Source organism: Myotis lucifugus, unplaced genomic scaffold (genome assembly GCF_000147115.1).
Source record: "Myotis lucifugus unplaced genomic scaffold, Myoluc2.0 scaffold_89, whole genome shotgun sequence".
Taxonomy (NCBI): domain Eukaryota; kingdom Metazoa; phylum Chordata; class Mammalia; order Chiroptera; family Vespertilionidae; genus Myotis; species Myotis lucifugus.
The window spans coordinates 2,625,549-2,649,933 of record NW_005871137.1 but is presented as its reverse complement, the minus strand read 5'-3'; the positions used below and the strand labels follow the sequence as shown (position 1 = coordinate 2,649,933).

At 35.3% G+C, this 24,385-nt stretch overlaps 1 protein-coding gene across 4 annotated transcripts in view; it reads left to right on the top strand.

Moving 5' to 3' along the window:
* GALNT13 (polypeptide N-acetylgalactosaminyltransferase 13) overlaps window positions 1-21,433 on the top strand; it is a 393,823-nt gene extending 372,390 nt beyond the window's left edge. For 2 of the 4 annotated variants that reach the window (XM_023756131.1, XM_023756130.1), the window contains 2 exons: window positions 8,927-9,061; window positions 20,536-20,676. In XM_023756131.1, the coding sequence (XP_023611899.1) occupies window positions 8,927-9,061; window positions 20,536-20,676 (276 nt within the window). Of the gene's footprint in view, window positions 1-8,926; window positions 9,062-17,080; window positions 17,249-20,535 lie in introns of all 4 variants that reach the window. The other 2 variants (XM_023756128.1, XM_023756129.1) reach the window with 2 other exon arrangements.
* Window positions 21,434-24,385: the final 2,952 nt, after the last annotated feature.

Genomic DNA, 24,385 nt, shown 5'->3' with positions numbered 1-24,385 from the left:
CACTTCATCTGTGTGACTTTCCTCTTAAAAACATATAACCCCAATCTAACCATTAGATAAGTATTAGACAAACCCAAGCTGAGGGACATTACCCTACCTCTTCTCCTCAAAACTGTCAAAGTCACCAAAAAGAGGAAAGTGGAGCCTGGCCAGTGTGGCCAGTGTGGCTCAGTGGTTGAGCGTCAACCTATGAACCAGGAGGTCATGGTTCCATTCCTGGTCAGGAAATAGAAATGTTTCTATTTCTCTCTGCCTCTCCCGTCCTCTCTGAAATCAAAAAACATATATTTTTTTTTTAAAAAAGAGGAAAGTCTGAACATGACAGTTGGCCTAGGACAGTGGTCGGCAAACTGCGGCTCGCGAGCCACATGCGGCTCTTTGGCCCCTTGAGTGTGGCTCTTCCACAAAATACCACTTGCGGGCGCACATGTACAGTGCAATTGAAACTTCGTGGCCCATGCGCAGAAGTCGGTATTTTGTGGAAGAGCCACACTCAAGGGGCCAAAGAGCCACATGTGGCTTGTGAGCCGCAGTTTGCCGACCACTGGCCTAGGAGATGTAATGACTAAATGTAATGTAGTAATATAGATGGGATTCTGGGGAAAAAATGAACATGGGTTCAAGTGGAATTTTAGGGGAAAATTAGTAAAATCTGAATAATCTGAGTTTAATTTTTTTAAAAAAATAATTGAGAAGCAAAATGCTAATGTGAGAAAGAGCATGTGAAAAGGGCATGGTATTTGGGGCCTCATAAACCATACTTCAAAGACAGGTTCTTTCACTTCCAAATGAGTGACTTTGGAAGTTATTTAACCTTTTCAAGCCTCATATTCCTCATTTTTAAAAGAATAATAATGCTTACCTGAAAGGTTATTGAAGAAATCCATAGTAGATGAGATGTGGTATATCATATTTAATATGCATTGTCTTTTAAATGACTGGTATTTTGTTGAATGAACAGCAGGTGCTCCCAAATGTTGTTTAATTTCTTTCCTTCCCTATGCTTCCAGCTCAACATCCAAAAGGCCAGAACCTCTGTCCTTTTGCCTGAGGGTTTTTACTGCCAGAGGCTGCTTTGTCCACCCAGTCACACCTGGGGAATGAATCAGTTCTACTCCCCAGAAGCACACCTCAAGCAAAAGCTGGGGGCAGTGGTGTGTAATTATCCCAGCTCCTTCACCTTGGAGGAGACTGAAGCTAGGGTGCTTGTTCTATGCTAGTTGCCAAAGATCCGCAACAGGATTAAGCTTCAGTTGCCCACAGTGTAATTCATTAATTACGTGTCTTCTATTGGCTACTTTCCCTTCCTTATTGCTCTAGTGGTCTGTCCTGGGATCATCTACCTGATAAACTACTTGCCCTTGAATCCTCATCTCAATGTCAGTTTTTGGAGGAAGCCACACTAAATAGAGCCCGATCTTAGTTCACAAGGGGAAAGTGGGTATTCAATTGCCCAGGGCTAAAGGAGAGTATCCCACCCAAGGATGCACTGTTCTTCCCCTGCAATTTATATGTGTGAGGACCAATACTGAAGGAATGATACAATCAGTGGGAAAACATAGCACACAGTACCAGCAAGAGAAAGGTAAATGGTTACAGAAAATTATTAGTATGAGCCCTTGGAGAATAGAGTTCAAGGCAGGCTGGAATGTTGGAGGAAACTTACAGAAATGTTGGCACTCTATTCGATGTTGATCTATCACATTCAGAGTTTCATAAAGGGCCTATCTGGATTGGAGAAAGGCTGAAAGTTCTACTGCTCAAAAGCATCAGTTGAATAAGTAGATGGGTGATGGGATGAATAAATAAACGATAGAGATACAGCACAGGAGAAGGTGTTCCACATGGTGAGAATGATTCTAGTTTTTGCATGAACCTCCTTTTTCCTGATGGTCAGTGTGTTAGTTTTCTCTTGTTGTATAACAAAAAAACCTACAAATTTAGTGGCTTAGTACAACACAAAATTATTACCTCATAGTTCTATGGGCCGGAAATTCAGGCTAACGTGGCTGAGATGTCAGCTTAGGGTCTCAAACAACTGATAGCAAGGTGTTGCCTGCAACTGTGATTTCAATGGTGGCTCCGGATCCTCTTCCAAGATTTCTGGTTATTGGTCAATTTCAGTTTCTTGCAGTAGGAAGACTGAGGTCCCCTCTTTTTGGTTCATGGCTTTCTGCCAATGGTTGCTTTCAGCAGCAAGGGGCAACCCTTAGTTCCCTGCTGTGTGGCCCTCTTCAAAGCATGGCAGTTTGAGTCTTTTTTTTTTAATATGTCTTCATTGATTTTAGAGAGGAAGGGAGAGGGAGAGAGAGAAAAAAAACCATCAGTGATAAGAGAGAACCATTGATTGGCTGCCTTCTGCATGTACCACATTGAGGATAGAGCCTGCAACCCAGGCATGTACCCTGACTGGGAATTGAACCATGACCTCCTCGTTCATAGGTCAATGCTCAACCACTGAGCCACGCTGGCCAGGCAGCAGTTTGGGTCTTGAAGGCCAGTAGAAAAATCTCACTTTTCTGTTGGCTAAAAGGAGGTCTTGTATAGAATAATGTAATCATAGAGTGGCTTTCCTGTCAAGTCAAAGTCTCACCCATACTCAAAGGAAGCGTGTTTATACAGGGAATTTACACCAGGGGGCAAGAAAGTTGGGGTCATCTGAGAATTCACCATAGTCCACATCTGCACATCCAAATAGCTAGTGGGGTGTCTTTTGGAAGGAATTGTGTTTGGGCTTAAATTTGTATTTAATACTACAACAATAAGTTATAAGTATCTGGGCATAATGTTTACATGTTAGATTTCTTGAATTCTAGACTTCCTTGAAAACCCTTCAAGGCAGCTTAAAGTATTAAACATATATAATCTTTAACATCAGTAGTTTTAAAATGGGAAGATTTAACAATGAAGTAGAAAGTAGAAACGTCAATCACATTTTGTTATTATATTAGTGCATCCCACTTATTATATTAACTTTCTTGCTCTGTTTTCCACAAAGTGACCTAGAGATTTCTAAAGGAAAATTGTTTTCATTTCAGTTCAGTAAGTAATTATTGGGCACATACATTTTTCCTAGAATTGTTTCCATAGGTGTTGAAAAAATATCCTTAGTATTGTTATAGGGACAGCAAGGCTTAAAAATAAAACAAAGGATGCGACAGAATGTAATGAATATAGATTATATGTCTAGATTTTGCACAGATAATAACCCATACTTAGATGTTCCTTGGGGCAGCTACTGTGTTTAGAGTTTACATGGATTATCTCATTCAAACTCTGAAATAGCTCAGGAAACAAGGGGCATCTTTGTCCCTTTTCCCAGATAAGGAAGCCAAGATTCTGACAAAGCTTCACAGTAACTCTGCTCTGATGGGTAGTGGAGGAAAGTCTCAGGGCTTTTCCAAAGCCCATTGTTTTAGTGCTGTCCTGCTCCAGGATACGCACAAATGACGCCACACCGACAGCACAGTGCAAGCAGGCTATCTAAGTAAGAGTCCTTACACAGAGCTGCATGAAGGAAGTCATATAAGGAGGGTAATCTTTTCCTGAGCAGAGCAGAACAGGACGAATAGGCCTAGTGATGTGATCAGCACATACCGGGTCAGGGACTCAAGAATGAGATGACTGCTGAGCACAAATTAAGAAACAGCAAATTATTACATTCAGTTTTATTGAAGTGAAAGGAGAAAGATTTGATACTTCACAGATGATTTCAGGACAGGATGGAAACATTGAACACCAGATTCACACCCATATCCTGTTTTTAATAACAGTCTTAGATCACTGGAATTGTGAAACACCACAGATGTCATCTAGGCATGGAAGTTAAGAATACACAGCTAGAAGCTAGCTACTTCTCCTTAACCTCTTCTGCATAAACCACTGGGCAAACAGGCTATAGATGCAGCCTGAAATCAGGCAACAGAAAAAGGACCTGCCTGGGAGCAAAGTCTCTTTGCTTAGAAGCTCCACTGATGAATTCAATTCCATCTGTGCATTTTCTGTGCTGATTTCAGGATTGTGTGACAAACAGTAAAAGAGGGCATTTCGAAAAATCACAATGCTAAAGTTCTAACTTTTGTTGCTAAATGTTTTTCCTTGTTATTTCAGTAGAAATTTTCCTGGGCTATTTTTACAGAATGAGGGAGAAAAAAAAAACACCTAGTGTTTATTTTCTTATATTTTGTTCCCTCTGCATGATTGTTAACAAATTTCTCAAATTGATCATACTTCAAATACCTAAAGTGATCCCCCAGAGGGTCCAAAGCTCCAAAATGACTAAGTGATGGGAGTGGAAGGGGCAGTCGAGTCAAGTACAATAATAGTGACAATGACCTTGGGGTCCAGAGAGTCCTCCATCACTAAGCAGCTCTGGCGAATTGGGTGAATCCAGTAAATTTGTTGGCTTTGATGTTTTCATCTAAGTAGTGAAGCAGTTGGCATAAAGTGATAGAGTCCCTTAAAACTGAACTTTATGGAAAATATTGTTCTGAGGAACTCAACAGGAAATTATTTTATAAATTAAAATTAAATCTAGGGAAATTCCAACCTGTATAATAAAGCTGAATAAAATAAATGCGTGAACCTTTTAAAGAGAGATTATGTATAATAAATTGTGTATATTGCACAATATTTCTCCATCCAAGGATAAAAAAAACGTCCTATGGCAAGACAGGGCCAGCAGAGGGCGTTTAGTTCCTGAGCCTCTTGCTGAAGGAGCCTTGGTCCAAATAAGGAAACAGTGCCTTTCTTTGAAACTTGCACTGCTTGAAAGCTGTGCTAAGGCTACTAATCTAAGCAAATATTTGCTTGCATTTTCCCAGAGGAGTAAAGATAAAGGCGTATTTTTAAAGAAGTAACTAAACAACATCAGCATTGTAAGCATGATGAAACTTTTAAAAGAATGTATAGACAATCTTTTCTTGTGTGAAACAAAGCATTAATTTCATGCAGAATATTTTAGAAGATCATTCTCATAGCAGTCCTTGAAAATTGTTTAAATGCTGTTTTCATTGTGTATATTTGAATAATTATAAAATTCCTTCGGACATAACCGAAAAGAAAAATCCAGAACAAACCAGATGCATATGTAGAATAATGAAAATGCTTATCTTTATTTAAAAATAATCAGAATAACATTAAAAGGAATTGTGGTTGGAATTAGCTCCCATCCTTCACACATTAGAAATTATTGCTAAACTCATTTAAGACATCAATAAAGAAACACAAATAAATTTGAGCTTTGTAAATATTCATAAAAGCAGATAAATCACCTAGTCACAGTAAAGGTCACTGTGGGAAGAGATATTTAAATAGAAAAATTATTATAAAAATGGTTGTTCCAATGCTTTTGTAAAGTATAACTGGATGTCATCATCATCATCCCAGACACTAAGATACAATAGATATGAAATATAGAACCAGACTTCCCTGTGTGCAGAATTTGCAATGGCAGTTTGGAACATCGACTCCATGATTTTTAGACCCTCCAACCTGCATAGTTACAAAAGGAACTGTGTTAGATTCCTAGGGCTGTCAGAACAAACTACCACAAACTGGATGGTTTAAAACAACAGAAATTGTCTCACAATTTTTAAGCCTACAAACCAATAATCAAATTGTGAGAGGGGGCGTATTCCTTCTAAACTGTAAGGGAGAATCATTCCTTGCTTCTTCTAGCTTCAGGAATTCACCAGCAGTTCCCATGGCTTGTAGGCAAATGGCTCCAATGCCCATCTCCCGATCCACAGGTCTGTTGTCTTCTTTCTGTATGTCTCTGTCTTCTTATAAGGATGGCAGACATTTTGGTTTAAGGGCCTGCCCTGCTCCAATATGACCTCCTGGTAACTTAAGTAATTACTCTACAATGGCCCTATTTCCAAATAAGTTCACATTCTGAGATATTGGGGTTTAGGATTTTTGTGTATCTTTTGCAGGGAGACAATTTAACACATAACAGGAGGACAGGAGGTTTCAAAAGGTGGAGAACTCTGTAAGGAATTCTATGAGGGGAGTAGTTGCCTTCCCTCTAGAGCAGTGGTTCTCAACCTGTGGGTCGCAACCCCTTTCACAGGGGTCGCCTAAGACCATCGGAAAACACATATATAATTACATATTGTTTTGTGATTAATCACTGTGCTTTAATTATGTTCAATTTGTAACAATGAAAATACATCCTGCATATCAGATATTTACATTACGATTCATAACAGTAGCAAAATTACAGTTATGAAGTAGCAACGAAAATAATTTTATGGTTGGGGTCACCACAACATGAGAAACTGTATTAAAGGGTCGCAGAATAAGGAAGGTTGAGAACCATTGCTAGAGGGATGGGGCCAGTTTTCAGTGACAAAGCTATGAAGAGGAGGACTCAAGGCAGGGGCAGTTTCATGGGTGTACAATCCATGCCTTTGAACAGGGCCCTGTAAACTTGAAAGTCTTAATAATTGTGAACAATGGGTCCTGCATTTTCATTTTGCATTGGTCCCTGCAAATTATGTAGGACCCCACTCTGAGAGCTTTCTATGTGCTTCTTATACTGGTGGGTTTGGCAGGCTGTGACCTGACTCACACATGGCAAAGCTGGCCATGAAACTGAATTACAGTGACTGCCCTGCCTGGGTCATCATGCCTCTCTGAGTTGTCAAGCGATAGAAAGTGGTCCTCTTAGCACTGCAGTGAGAGGTGCTTAGTGATGGGAATCTAGAAAGAACCACAGACAGTCAGGAGAGGGAGCATCAAATTCTGCCAGGCAAGAGAACAGGAAGGAGCTATAAAGAGGCAGTTCAGGTAAGACTCTCCTAGACTTTTACCAACCTGGAAGAATCAAAAGCTAATTAGAAGCCTGGAGGAATTTGGGAGTGGGCAAGGGAGATAAGAATGAAAACAAACAAACAAACAAACAAACAAAACAAAACAAAAAAACCCCCACAAAAACAAACAAACAGACAAACAAAAAACTTAAGAAGGTGAAATAGAGAAGTCAACGCTGCCCTGTCCCACTGCAGACTTCCAACCTAAAGCAGCCCAATGTAGAGAAGGGGAGGTGATCTGCCATTATATTTCACTCAGAGTTTCAATTGATAATATTAAACAGACCAATCTAATTTCTGAATTGAATCCCCAGGGGATCTAGATAAGTAAGCAGAAAAATAATAAACCCAGTAGTTTTCATCAAGGGGTAGGGAAAGATGCATAATCTCTTTTGACACATTTTAAAGGGTTGATAGGTATTATGGGCTGAACTGTGCCCACCCCCCTCCCCAATCCCCCAACAGGCATTTCCTTGTGGAAGTCGTAATTTCAGTGCCTCAAAATGTGACTATATTTGGAGTTCGGATCTTTAAAGATGTCATCAAGGTAAAATGAGGTCATTAGAGTGAGCCTTAATCTATAGGACTGTTGTCATAAGAAGAAAAGGTTAGGACACAGACAATCACAGAGGGAAGACCATGTGAAGATACAGGGAGAAAATGGCCATCTATAAGCCAAGGAAAGAGGTTCACTGAAGAAACCAATTCTGTTGATATCTTGATCTTGGACTTCCAGCCTCCAGTACTCTGAGAAAATGAACTTCTATTGTTTAAGCCACCCAGTATGTGCTACTCTGTTAAGGTGGCCCTAGCAAACTAATACAGTGGAAGGCAATAAAAACCGAGTTGTTACAGAGATCAAAATAATCTTGGAAAAAATAAGTAACATGGTCCACAAAATGGAATCAAAAGTCATTCTCTTCTCATGTGAGAGCTGAACTTAAAATAATTGAATAAAAATTGCCGCCTTAGTTGTTTGTAGAACTAACTTGACCAACAGATTACAAAGGAAGATATAGTTCAATTAAAGGAACGTCACTTATCAAGTTTTTATACTGTTGAGTAGAATGTATAACCTTTGTGAAGGATTTCCTTTGAAGATGTTGGCTTAAGAGGTTCTTGGGCTCCATCATTGACTTTGCATGTTCCTCTTCCGACTTGTGATTTTCAGAGAAATCCTGAGTAGCAATACTGTAACAGCAATCCTTTCAAGACTATGTTGTTGAGCTTAAAGGCTAGGGCTCCAGAGTTTAAAAGTGATTTGTAGAGCTGACTTCCTCCAATCTTATCAGATTGCTTTGGGAAACAAAAACATCCTGAGATCACCTTCCTTATATACTCCTTCTGGACATTGCAAGAGAAAAAACAGATGCCCACAGAATCCTGAACCATGCTTATCAGAGCCAATGGAAGAAAACAACTTAGTAACTCTCATAAAACTTTAATAATCAATGTTTATAAATAAATTATTCACACCAGGAACAAAGCAATAGAGATTATGTAGTATCAGTTAGAATTCGCTAACAATGAGTCTACAATCCACCTGACATTTCTTGGATATTTTGAGAATTATAGTCAAGCCCAGCCCAAACCACATGAGAAAGATAAGCATAGAAGAGAGGATAATTCTACCACCTTCACAGATTCACTAACAATGTTTAATAAAATTTACATGATGTACTTTTGTTATGATGTACTTTTGTTATGGAAAGAAAGATTTAAAGTGCGTTATAGAAATATCATTGTCTCTAAGTGAGGAATTGGGCATATGGTGGTGGGAACAAGGACTGCCTTTTATTGAGCACTTTATTTTGTTGAACCTGTGTGCGCTTTATAAGGCAAATATAGTTCAGGAAAGATGGTGCCGGCAAATAATATAGTTTGTTAAATTGAAACTTCACAAAAACCTTATAAAACCTGTGACACTGTCCCTATAATGCAGTTGAGGAAAAGGACTTGGAGAGATAAACTAGCTAGCTTCTCAAGATCACAGAGCAGAGATCATTTGAAAAGTTCATTTCATGTGAAAACTTTCACAGATAAACCTGCTATGCTGTGACTTTTTGTTTTTAAGAAGATATTATTTTATTAGCTGAATTTTATATTTTCAGGTATTTTCTTATACCGCTGACAAAGAAATCCGAACCGATGACTTGTGCTTGGATGTTTCTAGACTCAATGGACCTGTAATCATGTTAAAATGCCACCACATGAGAGGAAATCAGTTATGGGAATATGATGCTGAGGTATAGTATTTTCCTTCATTTACTTTTTTGGGAATCTTTCAACTGAGTTAATACTGGATGGGGCAAAAGTAGGTTTACAGTTGTGAGTATGTAAAACAGTTTATTTTTGTGTTATTATTGATTAATTATTGTATTATTTTCCATAACAACAACTGTAATCCTCCTTTTGCCCCACCCTGCATTTCAAATATATTTAAACCTAAGTTATTTTTTTCTGCACTGGAAAAACTGCACTTTCAAGCATGTATGCTCATATTACAAAATATTAGGATGGTATATAAGTAGGTTTTTGCCAAACTAGTCTGTAAGTATAAAATATGAATGAGAAACATAAAGTCACTTTTATGTGCTTAAAATTTGTTATCATATGTAATGCTCAACATAAATTAGGCAAAGGGCATGCTATGCTTATCTGAGAGTTATGTTTGCAGATGTACATACAGAACAGTATCAGCAATAGTTTCATATTTTTAATTTTACACCGTTGTAATCTCTGATATTTATGCTTCTCACTTTAAAGGAAAAAAACTGACAAGATTAGCTTGAACATTCTTTATAATAGTAAATACTTTGCAAAATTCAGTAAACTAATTAGGTACATAATCAGTTAAGCAACCTCTTCTCAATATAGCACGTTTTTCTGAGAGAAGAGAGGAAGAAAAAACCAATAAAATTATTGGGAATTTATAGCCAGGCAGTGTGTAAACACCAAACCAACCATCAGATGGAGCTAATAAAAAAGAAATATTTTCCTCTGCATGAGGAAGCTATCTTGAAACAGCTTCATTTCTTTCATTTCTCTTTGCTTAACAAAATGAATTTGTCGTCTGGGTTACATTTTCCACATTATTAAATGGTTGGTGACTTATTTAAGATAAGAAGTAAACCTCATTCTTACATGATAAATAATACAATAGAGGTAAATGAATTTCACAAATGCAGTCTTCTATGAAAGCTTAAAATATTCTGCAAGAGTAACATTTTAAAAACTAATCTGCAGATTTGTTGGTATTATTGATATTTTAACAAGGTCTTCTTTTTAAAAACTTTTGAATGTCATTTTAATTGGCATGATGTTGTAATTTCTTAAGTGGGATATCAGAAAAACTTACTGAATTCTTACATGATTTGAAGCTAGTTACATAGGGTTAAAGTTTGTCCCTAAGATTTATATAATATTTCCAAGTTTCTGGGATATAATTAAGGCAAACACCATGAATCCTGCCTGTGTTGCATCACTGTGTTTCATCCAGACTCTTTGGTCCTCTCAATACTTATTCATCTTCTTTGTCTGACCACCATTATTTTTCTCTTCAACTATTGTCATCACCACCCTTTATATTAAGGCTACAGAAGACATTTCCTCTAATAATACATGTGAGTAAGTTTGAACCTTTCTTTAGTCAGTTCCCTACCTCTTCTATGAGGAGAAGTGTAGATAAATGTACAGAAAAAGGAGAAATCCCGAAAGAAGTATTTTTTTAAATAAAACTTTTTGTTGTTATTGTTGCACTTTAGTTTTCACTAGGATCCTTGGACTTTATTGGGCGTGTGCTAAAATAAAGAAATCTAGCATATATTTTTAAGAAAAGGGGGAAGAATGTGCATATTTTTAATAAGATGGAATGTTGTTGAATTTTAGAATACCACTCAATCTTTAAACGTCTCCATAATTTTTGAGTGGATAATGCCTTTTATAGTCATGACTCAAGTTTCTTCATTTCTGAAATAACTGTTGTTGCTAATTAGGCATATGTTTTCATTTGTATTTCTATCAACCAGCAGGAAGACTATTGAATGCTAAGGGATTTTGAAAGAAAAGTGAAAAAAAATTGATTGCCTCACCTAAGATAAAGAAATGGTTTTTGTAAATTTACTAATTGGATGAGCCAGCATTATTTCTTGCAGCAGTTTTAGTTTATTGTACTATTTTGTATCATGAAAATTTTGTTTCTACAACACATACAAATAAAGCTTATACTATGTCTTAAATAGTATTAAGAAATGTTTATTTTTAAATTATCTAATCACCTTCATAATTATATAACAGTTGCCTTACATGATTATGTTTTCAAAATTAAATTGTGATATTCAACTTGTCTAAATTTTTAAATCATAATGTAAATTTTTTGCCAAATTTATAAATGTGTAAATCAGAATATAGAGAAGTCACAACACAATAGAATACCTGTAGGAATGATGCATTGCCTTTCTGGACATTTCAGTTTTGAAATAAAAAACATATTTTTTGTGAAAAGTAAGAAAAATGGAAACGACTTTAAAAAATTGGAATATATTTACTTTTTATGATCATTTCTTCTTTTAAATTTTAGGTTTAGGGTCACTTTAGTCTATGGAATGGTCCCCATCTTTGCTACCCAATGTGTGATTCTAAGACTAGTTAACAGCACCTGGGAACTTGATAGAAGTTAGGAATCTCAGGTATCACCCTGGACACACTAAATCAGAGTCTGTACTTCAACAAAATCCCCAAGGCATTCACATACATATTAAAGTTTAACAAGGACAGGTCTACACAGTGGCCGAATATCTACTAATCTTCCTTAGTCTTTTTATACACTGTTGAAAAATATTGCAAAGTTGGGAAACGGCATATATACTTTGGAAAATGACAAGGCTTCCAGGAGAGAAGGGGGAGGGAACAGGAGCAGAAGGTAAGAGGCGCAAAGTCAGGAGAGAGGAGTAACTGCCAAGTATTTCTAGTCTTTTCATATTCCAACCAGTGAAAAGTAGACAAGTGCTGCTTGCCACTTTAATTTATTCTTTATCTATTGCTATCAAAGGCAAAATTATTCTTCTCTGAGAAACCTCTGAGGTGGTGCAGTTTCAAAGCAGAATAAAACTTGGTGGTGTTCACAGAATTATAGAGCTGAAACTTCCCTTAAAGTTCTCTTCTTTGAGCCTTTATCAGCAGAACTCTAAAGCACAAAGATCACCCCACCAGCAGCGGAGGCAGAATTAGGTCCTAATAAAGTATTCAAAGAAAGCTAGTTATCACTGCAATTGTGAATCTCACAGTGTGAACAGCTGAAATATTCCATCACCTTATCTCCTGGAATCCTTTCAGTCTTAGAAAAGTAAGTCATAAATAAGAACAGAATTGTGGGAATATCCAGAGAAAAATGGAAACTGTGTCATAAAGCCTCAAAATATGGAATCTATTTAGTTGCTTTGGTTTGTTTACTTTTTAGAATGGGCAGGTGGGAGGGAGTGGAAGGGAATAAAGTATAGAGTGTCTATAATCTGTTTTCTCATGCAATTCTAATGATAGTCCTATCTATAATAATAAAAGCATAATATGCTAATTAGACCAGACGTCCTTCTGGACATCCTTCCAGACGGCCTTCTGTACAAAGCTGGGGCTGAGAGGGAAGCCTGGGTCCTAGGTACCAGAGGGAAGCTGGTACCGGCAGCCCGGAGAAGGAAGGCATACTCTTGCACAAATTTTGTGCATTAGGCCTCTAGTAAGATATTAATATTTTACTTGTATTCTTCACATTAGTAAACAAAAGCTTAAAGTATTTAAATGCCTTCTCTGGGTTTGCACACTACAGGTTTCTGGCACTTAATTGAGCATTCTTTCCACATTTTTCCACATTCTTCTTGAGGTCATTGAAAAACTAGAAGCAATTAGATGCTTTCAATCATTATGATCTGATGAGTTAAATGTACAGTATTATAAATGAAAGAAAGAAATACTATCCATTATTTGTGTTACCAAATTTTATTCACATAGAATTTCTCCTTAATCATTGGGAAGATGTCCTGCAATAAGCATTGTCTATTGAGACAAACAGTCATAAAACTACTTTGTCAATAGGGCCTAATTGCTTAGACTTTATCTATCCATATTCATAATACAATTCATATCTAATTGCTTCTACTTTTATTTGAGTGAAATAAAGTATATGTTGTTAAGCAATACATGTCTTTGGTTAACTTTGATTAAAAATATAGTACCCTATTTTCTTATTGAAATATTTCTTAAATAACACAACCATGAATTTAACTCAATATCACCTTTCCTGGCTAAACATGTTTGATTTAGGGGCAACCGAGCATCATTAGCAAATCTGCAAAGTCCTCACCTGATCTAGCATCACTTGAATAAATTACCTGAACACTTTGGTGCTATGAAAACCCATTGACTCAGAGTTAAGTCAAAAAAGGGAGGGGGGAACCCTACATTTCATCTCACTGAACCACTTTAAAAATTATTTTCATAAGGGTCTGTCATTCATCCATTCTATTTAATTCAGGTTTTCTTGTATTGCATTTGAACATTGCAATCATGTTTCAATCCATTAGAAATTCTCATTTTCCTGCAGTAAGTGCACATAATCACAGTTCCTTTTGAGCATCCAGGCAGCTACATACAGTGTGACAGTCTAATTTTGGAACAGAACACTTTTGCTCAACAAACACTATGCAACAAAATAAAAAGGGGAGCAAAATATGATGCTAAAAATAAGTCTTGTTTTTCATGTGACTGAGCAAGTTGACTGAGAAAATATTGTTATGAATTCAATATCCTTCTGTATCAAGTGTTTCAGAGTCATAATGCAAGGAATTTTTTTTAGTAGGTAAAATATGTTGAATTGGTATTTACCAAAATCACAGCAGCTAATATGTAGACTTTACTTATTACCTCTCTTATTTACCTTATCAGAAAGCAGGTAAATGGGAATATAATTTCAAGGTAAGTGATCTATTAACTGGCAACCCAGACATTTCCCTGTGTAGCACTCCTAATAAAAATAGTTGCTTGATTTGCTTTTCGAAGGCTGCCTGTATCAGACAAGTGTTACCTTTCCATATCCCTATTGACCCATAGCTGTGATTTCTTATGTAGAATAAATTAGTGAATAGGAAATTTAATAGTTTAGTATTGCAATTTTAGTTCTTGTTTATTAAACATTTTACTGGTTTACTGAACTACTCATTCTGTTTTAACAAATGCACATGTCACTTTATTTGGAGATCAGATTTAACATTTTGAATAACAACTTTATTATTTTAATTTTAAATGACCGTTATTCTGTACTTGATCAATAGGGGAAATCCTATTGTATTTACAATAATAATATTAAATTAAATATCTGTAACAGTATAAATTAATCTTACTTTGTTTATCCCTATGTATAATCATTTAGGTTTCATTTTAAACTTTTAGTATGCCATCTTTTAAACTGAGACCTGTATGATTGGTTCTTCAGTCAACCATACAGTCACTTCTGTTTGTTCATTAAAATTTCAAATTTTTTACTTGACTATTTTAATACAAAGGTACAAAGGTCTCATTTTATAATTTATGACTATTTTGTCTCTGAAATTGTTTCGCTAGCCTGTTTCAGTTGGTTTTCAGTAGTAATTATATCTTCAACAGAGTTGATATAAGGAAACTCCATGACATATCTTGTTTTAGGTGCAGACATACAAATAAGTTTAAAGGTAGGAAGTATTCACTTTTTCTTATGCATTTTAAAATACAATGATTAAAATTTTGTAAATCCCAGGAAATACTATTTTTTTACTTCAGAGGAGAAAAATTAGTGATCATATTACCCTGTTTTCTAGTCAATGTTAAATAAGGCTATAGGAAGAGAAATTTGGTAGTATGCTGCATGTCAGCCTGATATCACATTGCCTTCAAAGCTGAGTTAACATGACTGAATCTTCTAAAGCCGTGAGAGGCATTTGCAACAAATATAACAAAGAAGAATTTTAAGAAAAAAAATGTACACCCAATATGAAAAGATACAAGATCTTGAATAAATAGCAAAGGAAAATATGACTAGCCAATAAAAATGATAAACATTAATTTAAGGAACTATCAAAAACACATAAAAATCTGATGGGTGTTTTTTTATTCATATTTTTATGTTCCTGTCAATCTGTCAAGCAATGTTTTTAATGACAACACACAATGTTGCTGTAGATGCAGTAAAACTGACAACCACTATCCTGGCATATAATAAGCGTAAGAAATATTAGCTGTTGCTGCTATTATTGAATAATTATTATAGATACTTTTTAAAATTTGCTAATAGGTATTAAAATGTTTATACTTTTGACCTTGTGATTTTACTTGTAATAATTATTTCTAAAGAAAAGATTATAATGTGGAGAGACTGCTGGGCGATATTAATCACAGCATTCTTTACAATAGCTCCAAACTGGACAGAGATTGCCCCCAAATGAAAAAGTTAAATGATTTTTGGCAAATCTACTTTGTAGAAATTGTTTATTTTCTGTGTTTTTAAGATTATTTTAATGATAAAAGAGATGCCCACAATATAAATCGAAGGGTGTTTAGTTAGATGACCTCTATTACATAAATTTGCAGAATGTAAGTGATAAAAATTACTTGCTAGAAAACATAAAATAATTATTGGTATCTCTTCTAGGCAAAATACTCAGAAAAAAATAAAATGTTATTTTTCAAACAAATGAAAGCACCATATGTTTTTTAAATAGAAAATGATTTTTATCTCAATGGAGTTGTTTAGATTTCTAATTTTTCTTAGAAGTACCTAGGTCGTACTTAGGCATTTTTAAAGTACCTGTAGTGAAAATTTTTTGAATTTTTTAAATAATCATTCATGTGATAAACATTTTGGGTCAAAATATTACAAATGTATTTTTTTATGGAAAATTTACACTGTATTCATGTTCTGAAGTTACATTTCCTGAGCATAAGTAAAATCAAATTTTGTTTTTGTTTCAAACCAAGGAAAAGTTTATAATTTATTATTTTTTTACTGACACATGAAGTTCAGAATCACTAACACTGGGGTCTTTGATGTCAACAAGAAATTTACTAAGAAAAGTTCATTGCAAAACAAAAAAATCACTGAAGCTAGAGGATTATCAAATTAGAAATTTTAAATAATATAGATAGAAAATAACAATATAGATAGAAAATTCAAGTTTGGCTTTTTGAAAAATCCCCAAACTAGTCTCTTTAACAAATCAAACTATATACTTAATTGCTGTTTTACCAATAAAAATGTATTATATGTGATAATGTTACCTTTCCTACTTTTATAAGTCTTTAATTTACCATTTTACTGTAGGAAGTCAGTCCTTGAAATTGAAAATGCAATGATTTGTGTCCATTAAGCTGCCCAAAATATGTAGTTAATTTTATCAAAATATATTTTTCTGCATTAGCTCTTCACTAGGTGGTTTAATCAACAAAACTATGAGTGCCTCCTATGAGCCACACTGGGTTTGATGATGTAGGTTGTCATGATCCCTGGCCTTCCTGGAGTAGGCTCCTTCTGAGAAAATAGATGGAAAATAAGAAACAGACAAATTAATTACAAATTGTGTTTGGAGAATGGAGTCAAATTAAGAGCCCAAAATGGACTTGATATTTTTTCTTTTTCCTTCCTTCATTAACTTCCTAATTGGTATTTAGATGAATGTGATAATATGTATGTGGGACATTTTTAACACCACCAGGTTAGCCCTGTGAAGACATAGTGGAAACAGTTTGAGTACAAAGTAAAGCAAAGCCTTATAGCTCATTTATCCCTTAGATTTTCTCCTGGCATCCACTGAAGTTTAGGGCAAAGGAGAGAGGAAGCCAAAGACCATGATTGAAAACTCTGTGGACTAGTCAATGGTTTTGAATATCCATACTAACAAAATAATACATGTAGCACGAAAAACATTTAATTACTAGAATGGACACTGAGAATACAACCTTTTCTACCCAAGTTTTTCAGCATTTGATCTCAGGCTCTGCTCCATATTCTTAGTCCCATCTTCATTTGCTCCTGCCAATACACTTGATATGGAAGCCGTGTGAAAGGATGTGGCTCACAGCTCCGTGGATGTGATTATTGTGACATGTGCCTTCCATTCTTACCCAGTAGAAATTGTATGTTGTAGAGAATGATTGATTGGTTACTGCCTTTGTATTTGATTTTGTCATTATTCATTATTTTCTTTGTCAAACAGACCCACACTCTTCTTCACATAATCACCCAGTCCTGTCTCTCAGTAAGAAAAGTAACTGGTGGCTCCCAACAGCCCACTGTGGAAATATGTAATGATAGCTCTTTGCAAAAATGGCTACTAAGAAACTATACAAGAGCGGAAGTTTTTAGAAATATTTTTGAGAATCCTACTGATTACGTTCTCTAATAATTTTTGGAGGTTTGTGTTGCAGACTTTACTAATATTAGTTCAGTATTTTTGTTATCAAAATCTTGAAATTTACTTCTCTAATATGTGGTTTAGGATAATCTTTATGTGCTATTTCTCCATGGAGTTTTCTGTCTTATACTTCTGAGCTGCATATATTTAGTAGTGTTTAGTCTGTAATTAATTAGTAGGTATTTTCTAGGGTTTTTTCCTTTATTTTGAATAGATACGCCTAAATATAATTGATGGAATGTATTATGATATATTAGCTCTTTTTTAAGGCTAACTATAGTCATGTCTATATGACAATAGATTTCAGCAATAGAGCTGAAAACCTGTTAATAAAATTAAAAACATGAAAATTAAGATAGCCAAAATATTTCTTTTGGGACATTGAAATATTTAATGTTGTTCATTTCAACTCAGATACTTTGGTTGTGTGCAGATACACCATATCCTTTTTGGAATTTATTACTTTAAGCTGATACTAAGCAAATGCATTATTAAAGACTAAGATTATTGGTTAAATGATATAATTATAATAATAAAGCTTATAAAAATGTACATTTTCTCTGTCACTTGCATGATTTGTGAATATCTTCTCAGCAAGCAATAAAATGAATCATTATTCAGCTTATGCTAAAAAGAAGTACTGGTATGGAATTCTTGTAAAGAGTGAAATTGGTCTTAGGTGTTCATTTTCCAGTAAATAATGTATATTATATTTTCCAATACCTTGCTATGAAAACACATGAGAAGTTAGGGAGGGAGTTTTCTGGTTCAGATGAACCATTAAAGGTTGGAATTGAGTTTGGAATACTTATGACAAGGCTGGGAATAGAGGTCTGGAGAGGAGAGGAGAGGAGAGAAGAGTGTTGTTTAGGTTAGAACTACATTTGAGACTAGGGCATTCTAAACATGTGTTGGGAAGCTGGAAAAGTCTGGTTCTTTTACACAATGGTAACTTATGTATAGAGCAATTTACATATATTATCTTAGTTTGTTTTTAAAGCAACCTTAAATGGTAGATACAATACCCAACAAGGGACAGAATTCTAGGGTAGAAACCACAACTTGTTTCTCAGCAGAATTTGTCTCATTTCTCATAGCAATTCATACTGCTTTATGGGAGCTGGCAGCCCTGTGCAAGGGGGATGAGAGCCACATCAGGTGGGTGTGGAAAACAGCCTGGCTTCTTAGCCGTATGCCTCTCAGAAGACAGTGTCTCTGTAACAATTCCATAGGCAGAGCTTCAAGTAAACCAATGGAGCATGCAAAACTCCAAGTCTTTGCACTTAGAGAAGCCCAGTTTGGCTCCCCATGAGGTTTTTCACTGAAGTTGATTAGATGCAGATGCAGTTCATCAATCAGAGGTCATTTTTACCATAGGTAATGTTGCCTAGAAACATAGTTAACATTTTACCATTATCAGGTTGCCAAGGGGTCACAGTTAAGATAGTTGGCTGAGGTCAAATTTTTTAATCAGAAAAGAAAAGGGCATTTTTAAGTATTCATAAGTTTAAATGAGCATCTTCTCACAAAGAATCTGATTGCTCAGAATAATTTAAAAAATTGCTCAAGTTTTCACAGCCAGTAAGTGGGGGCGGAAGGGTGGGAATTTACACTTAGGGCTGCTTGACCCTAACATGTCTGCTGTTTCTACTGTACATCATTAAAAATGAGAGTTTTGTTTGGGTGGTTGTTATCTCTACAGTTGTGGTTTTTGACTACTAATGAATTCCTTCAAAGAAAACATACATTTTTAAACAGAACAACACTTGCTAATATTTTTTAAAGTATTCCTTTAAAAGGACTATATACACAGAGGATCTCAGGTATGTAACAAAAATGAGTATTTTGTTGATTTTAACTAGAGTTTGCTAGAAAAAAATTGTTTTGTTTTGAATTTTTTTCAAGTTGGCTGTTGGTTCATAAACCAACAATACAATTTCTGGCATCATAAGCATAAATCAACTACCTTCTTGCCTATGTTTGTTCATTTTTTCTTCATTCTTTAGTATAAATAGCTTGGTTCTGTGTATTGAAAGAGCATCAACAAAGGCCTCAGTCTTCAAATCTTCTTCATATCTGACAACCTTGCTTTTTTAATTTCATGCTTGTTGTCTATTAAGCATCCTCCACCACAAGCCTATTTTCCATTCCATCTTTTCTCAGGACGGTGAGGTCCAGGCTGTTTGCAGGTCTAATCCAAACAAATTACGATTGTCTAGGCAGTGTTTCTCCACCATTTTTATTGCATTCTCCCTGCATTATTTTCATACAACTTTCAATTGTAATAGTATGAGCCAGAAAAAAAATCTACATTTAATTTTGGTGATTCAAAACAAGATATATCTGCAAATCACCTCCCATGCATTGAAGCACTTCTCTTCTTGGAAGTTTTTTATGTAGTATGGTTCTAGGCATTGCCCATGAAACTGAGCAAACATGTACATAATTAGTGAGCATAAGTTAGTATAAAGCATGTGGACTTAAAATGTATATCTGTAAAGTCCAAAATACATAATTTCAAAATGTAAATGTGAACTCAAAAGGGAACATGTATAATGACAGTTAACATGATGCAATTTTTGGAATTACATTTCAGCATTTGGGTACTGAGATGATGCTTATTAATGAATATCATTATAAAGAAAATAAAATATAGATATAAATTTAAAAATATGTGACAGTCACATTCCTGATTTAATTTGGTATTAAATTTTTTAAAGATTCTCAGACATGCAAACTAAATTAGGGCGAGCATACTATCAAGTAAGACAGATCTTCACTGTGATAATCACTCAAATGCAATGAATTTCTCAGTCACAGATAGTATGGCCTGTTTAGTATTTGGAAACATCTCTAGCAGTTTTCTCATTTGGGTCACAGCTGTGACATCTCTTTGCATGTTTACCAAATGGTTACTGAATAACACATGCCTAAGATAACTAAGCTTTTGTGAAAGCTTGTTAATATTTACAGCCCTGGACTGAACTCAGAGCTCACAAATGGGCTTTTTGCAAAGGAGCCCGAATTCTTGGCAATGCGAAACACATGTTGGCTAATTTCTTTAGCCATCTGCAAATAAAGGTGTATTAGACAGTGATGAAACCCTGACAGGGAAAGCTGTATAATAATTAATTCACAACCACCTGTGCACAGTTCCTTCTATAAACATATCACAGTGTTTATACTAAAATAAATCATAAAGGTCTCTTAAAGGGCAGATTTAATGTGATGTGCTAGTGAAGTTAAAGATACAATATGTTGCACTGACTGTGGGTTATCTTTTCCAGAGACTCACCTTGAGACATGTGAACAGTAACCAGTGTCTCGATGAACCTTCTGAAGAAGACAAAATGGTGCCTACCATGCAGGACTGCAGTGGCAGCAGGTCCCAGCAGTGGCTGCTGAGGAACATGACTTTGGGGGCATGAAGACCACTTCCCCCAAGCCATGGAAGTGTCTACACTTTTGTTTTTCCATTATTTCAATTAAGGAAAAAGATTAACTTTGCTGAATTGAAAGTTTTAAAATCCTTTTAGTATTCTAAAACACAGTTGTTTATAATTCATTTTTAGGAATGTTTGCTTATTTCCCTACAAAATTTGTATCTGATCAAAAGCACATAAAAATATGAATAACAGCAAACTGTTATTAAACATTTGAAAAACTTTAAAAAAAAGTGTTTGCTTAAAAAAAACACACCTCTTTATTGCCCTCATGTCACAGGATTAGTTGTGGGGAGGGGTATTTTTATTTTTTATTTTCATAGTGATTGAAAGAGAGACAATGTAAATGCCTTATAAAATATCTTCATTATGAAATAGAATCATTTTATAAACTCGCTCTGTTTCTACTGGACCTTCATGGAAACATGTTGAATTTCTTTGTCAACAGCAGGCCACACATTGAATTATTTCTGAGCAATGAATTCATCATACACAATAAGTTCCAAGTTTTGTACCAGGAAAAAAAAAACAATAAACTGGACCTTGACTTACAGAGTTGTTATAAAAGCATCACATTTAAACAAAAAAAAAAGAGAAGAATTTGAAAATTCAATTTAAAGGACCTGAAATCAGAAGCAGCAAGCTAGGTGTGGCGGGGAGCAAGATGATGAAGCTAAACTGCAACAATTGAATCATTTAAGAAGATTCTGTTTAGGTGGTAATCAGTCCTCTCACAGGCTGAGTGTTTAACGATCATATTGGTTCCAGAATTAAAGTTGGAAACTCAATCCTTAACAACCATCTTTGTCTCCCATAAACCATGCAGCCCTTTTCACTCTAGAGACGGTGGCTTGTCACTTATGCTGTACAGAATTGTAGGCAGAGGGTGGATGGAGAGTATTAGTCCTGATTTTTTTTCTCCTACATTTAAAAATGTTAGGTCGCTATTACCATTTTAATTTTAAAAGATGATTCACTGCTATGCTAGAATATCTAAAAATTTCCTTACTAAGGCAATGAACTCAGTACACATCCATGAAACTTTTCTTTTCATTAATCTGTTCGATACCATTTGCCGTTAAGTTATGGCTCAAGGAGCACAGTCATGTTAGGCTAACTTCACGCATTCTATTTCCATATTAAATCCCTTTGTGCAAAATGAATGAGTAGAAGATACTAAAAAGAAGAAAACTATCAGTGAGAATTGAGCTAATAACTTTTAGTATTTCACATAATTTAAAATGCCCTTAAAGTAGCTCTACATATGTATTTTAGTCATTAATAAATACATTCAGCAGCTAAGAGAAATTGGGGAGGGGGGATGGAAGAAGCATCTTGCCATATTTTTGGCTCTCATCTTGTCTTAAAAAGCTCTGGAAAGCCAGTAAAATCTTGTATGATTTTCCTGCTAGCATTAGCATTATTTCTTTGGCTTTATACTGGTAAAACTCTAAGAAAGAATTCTACAACCTGGAGTACTTCAGGTGTACTTTTCAAAGTGCAGACATTCCTAAAACCACCAGTACCCAACTACAGGGCATGAGGGTTGTCATTAGCCAAGTTTTGTGGGAACTGCCTTTGAATGAACAACTGAAGACCTGTGAGGTCCCAGCTCCCAAAACAAACGGGATGTCCCTCAAAGGCAGCTTGGGTTCCTAGCTACAGACCCCGGGAAGGTGAACCAAATTCTTTTTTCACTGATTTTCCTTTCTAAGTTCATTTGCTTTTAGTTTTCCAAGAACTGTAAACTCTGGCTATTTTCTATGTTCTCAGGGGCCCTAGGTAGTCAACAAAGCATGGTTTCAGAGTAGACATAGGCCAAGAAACCGTGGCATTGATTGTGCTGAGTCTAGACAAATAAATTTATATACACATCCAAATTTGAAGAGAAAATGTATTTCTTTAGGTTTCAAACACTGTAATAGAAATAAAGCAAAAATAAAGACCTGTTGCAAAGTTAAAAAAAAAACACGACAAAAAGTGTAGACATTCCTCATCTTGTGGTCTCTGAGTATCCCCAAATCTTTTAAAATTACAAGCAAAAGTTTGAGTGTTGGGCATTTCTTTTTGGTAGAGAATCCATTGTTTACAGCAAATTTATACGGAAACTGTGACACCCCAGAGGTAGGGAACCACTGCCTTAAATTGACAGTGTCCTCACAAGTCACCTGAGGACTCTCTTTTTCTCCCCCTTTCCTCTTGTCTCACTAAATTAAAGCAAAATGTCCCTGCACATTTGTCCTTCAACTTATAAAGCTTAAACACTCAAGGACTCTTTAATACAATATATTCCATTTATTGTGGATTTGTCAAACAAAATACATGTTATCTAGAAAATGATCAAAGACAATTTTTTAAAAAAAATGGTTACTCTATCAAAACTGAATTTGACACATTTCAGCAGTATTTTAAATATCTGAAAGTTCATTATGGTCATAGCAAAAATACAAGAGAAATAAAAACGACATGAGTTATATGCCAGAGAAGAATTTTCCAAGAATCCTCAGATGGTATGAGCATATGTTATTAGAATGTCTAACAAACAAAAAATGACATAAAATATTAGAAAACACCAAAAACTAGAAAGCATTAGCTAATTCAATGTTCTTTTCAAAAAATTTATTGTATTCAATACAGAAATTAAAATCATGATTGGATTTTTATACTTTATTATCTTTCTAGACTAATAGATACTTCAAATGACTTCAAACTTCCTCTACTGAGGTCACCCCATTGCAACTCCAGTCTTCCAGATGCTCAGATCAAAAACCTAAAGTCAGTTTTGAGTCCTCTCTTTCTCTCTCAACTTCCATCTAATCCATCAGAAATACCCTTGATTCTAAACCAACTACTTACCACCACATCTTCTGTGTCACTACCTTTAACCTTTTTAACTGCAACCTGCTTATAATTTGGTTCTCTAATTTCCCAGCCCTTGCTCCTAAATAGTCTTTTCTCAATACAACAGCCACAGCGATTCTATTTAGCATAAATTTATTGTGTCACTTCTCTCTCACAACCCTCTAATGACTTCTCATGTCTCCCCCAACTTCTTATAGTGGTCTGTATAGTGTCACTCTTACAGTGTCATTCATGAATGATATTCCTATGAGCGCGCACGCACACACTTCTGAATACTTACTCCACTCTGGCTGCCAAGCAAGTGTCTGTCCTAGGTTTTTGTTCCCTTTGCCCACAGAGCTTTCTCACTCACTTTCTTCAAGTCTTTACTCAAATTTTATCTCATCAGTAAGGCAAACCCTTCTCCCCCTGCCCTTCCTAGTCCCTGTAAATTCTCAGACAAACTATCAATTTGCTTCTTTATTTTCTGTCTATCTTTCCACTTTCAAACCCCCTACATTACCATTGCACACCCTAGAATGTCAGTTTTTTTCACTGTGTTATTCCCAGTATCTAGTAGAGTTATTGGGATATAATAAGTCTTCTTTAAATATTTTTGAATGAACTGAAAAAATGTGTGTTAAAGTTACCAAGTGCTACTGTATCCTATATTTTTTGCACAGTATTTTAAATTTTAAAATAAAGTCAAGTAATATATTTAGACAGGATGTACATTACTTTCTCCAAATGATAATTTTCTTCCTACTATTCTTCAAATTAAAGGATGGGCTATATTTTGTTCTGTATGTTAGTATATCCTGCCTTCTGGAAATGAAATATATGACATTTTATA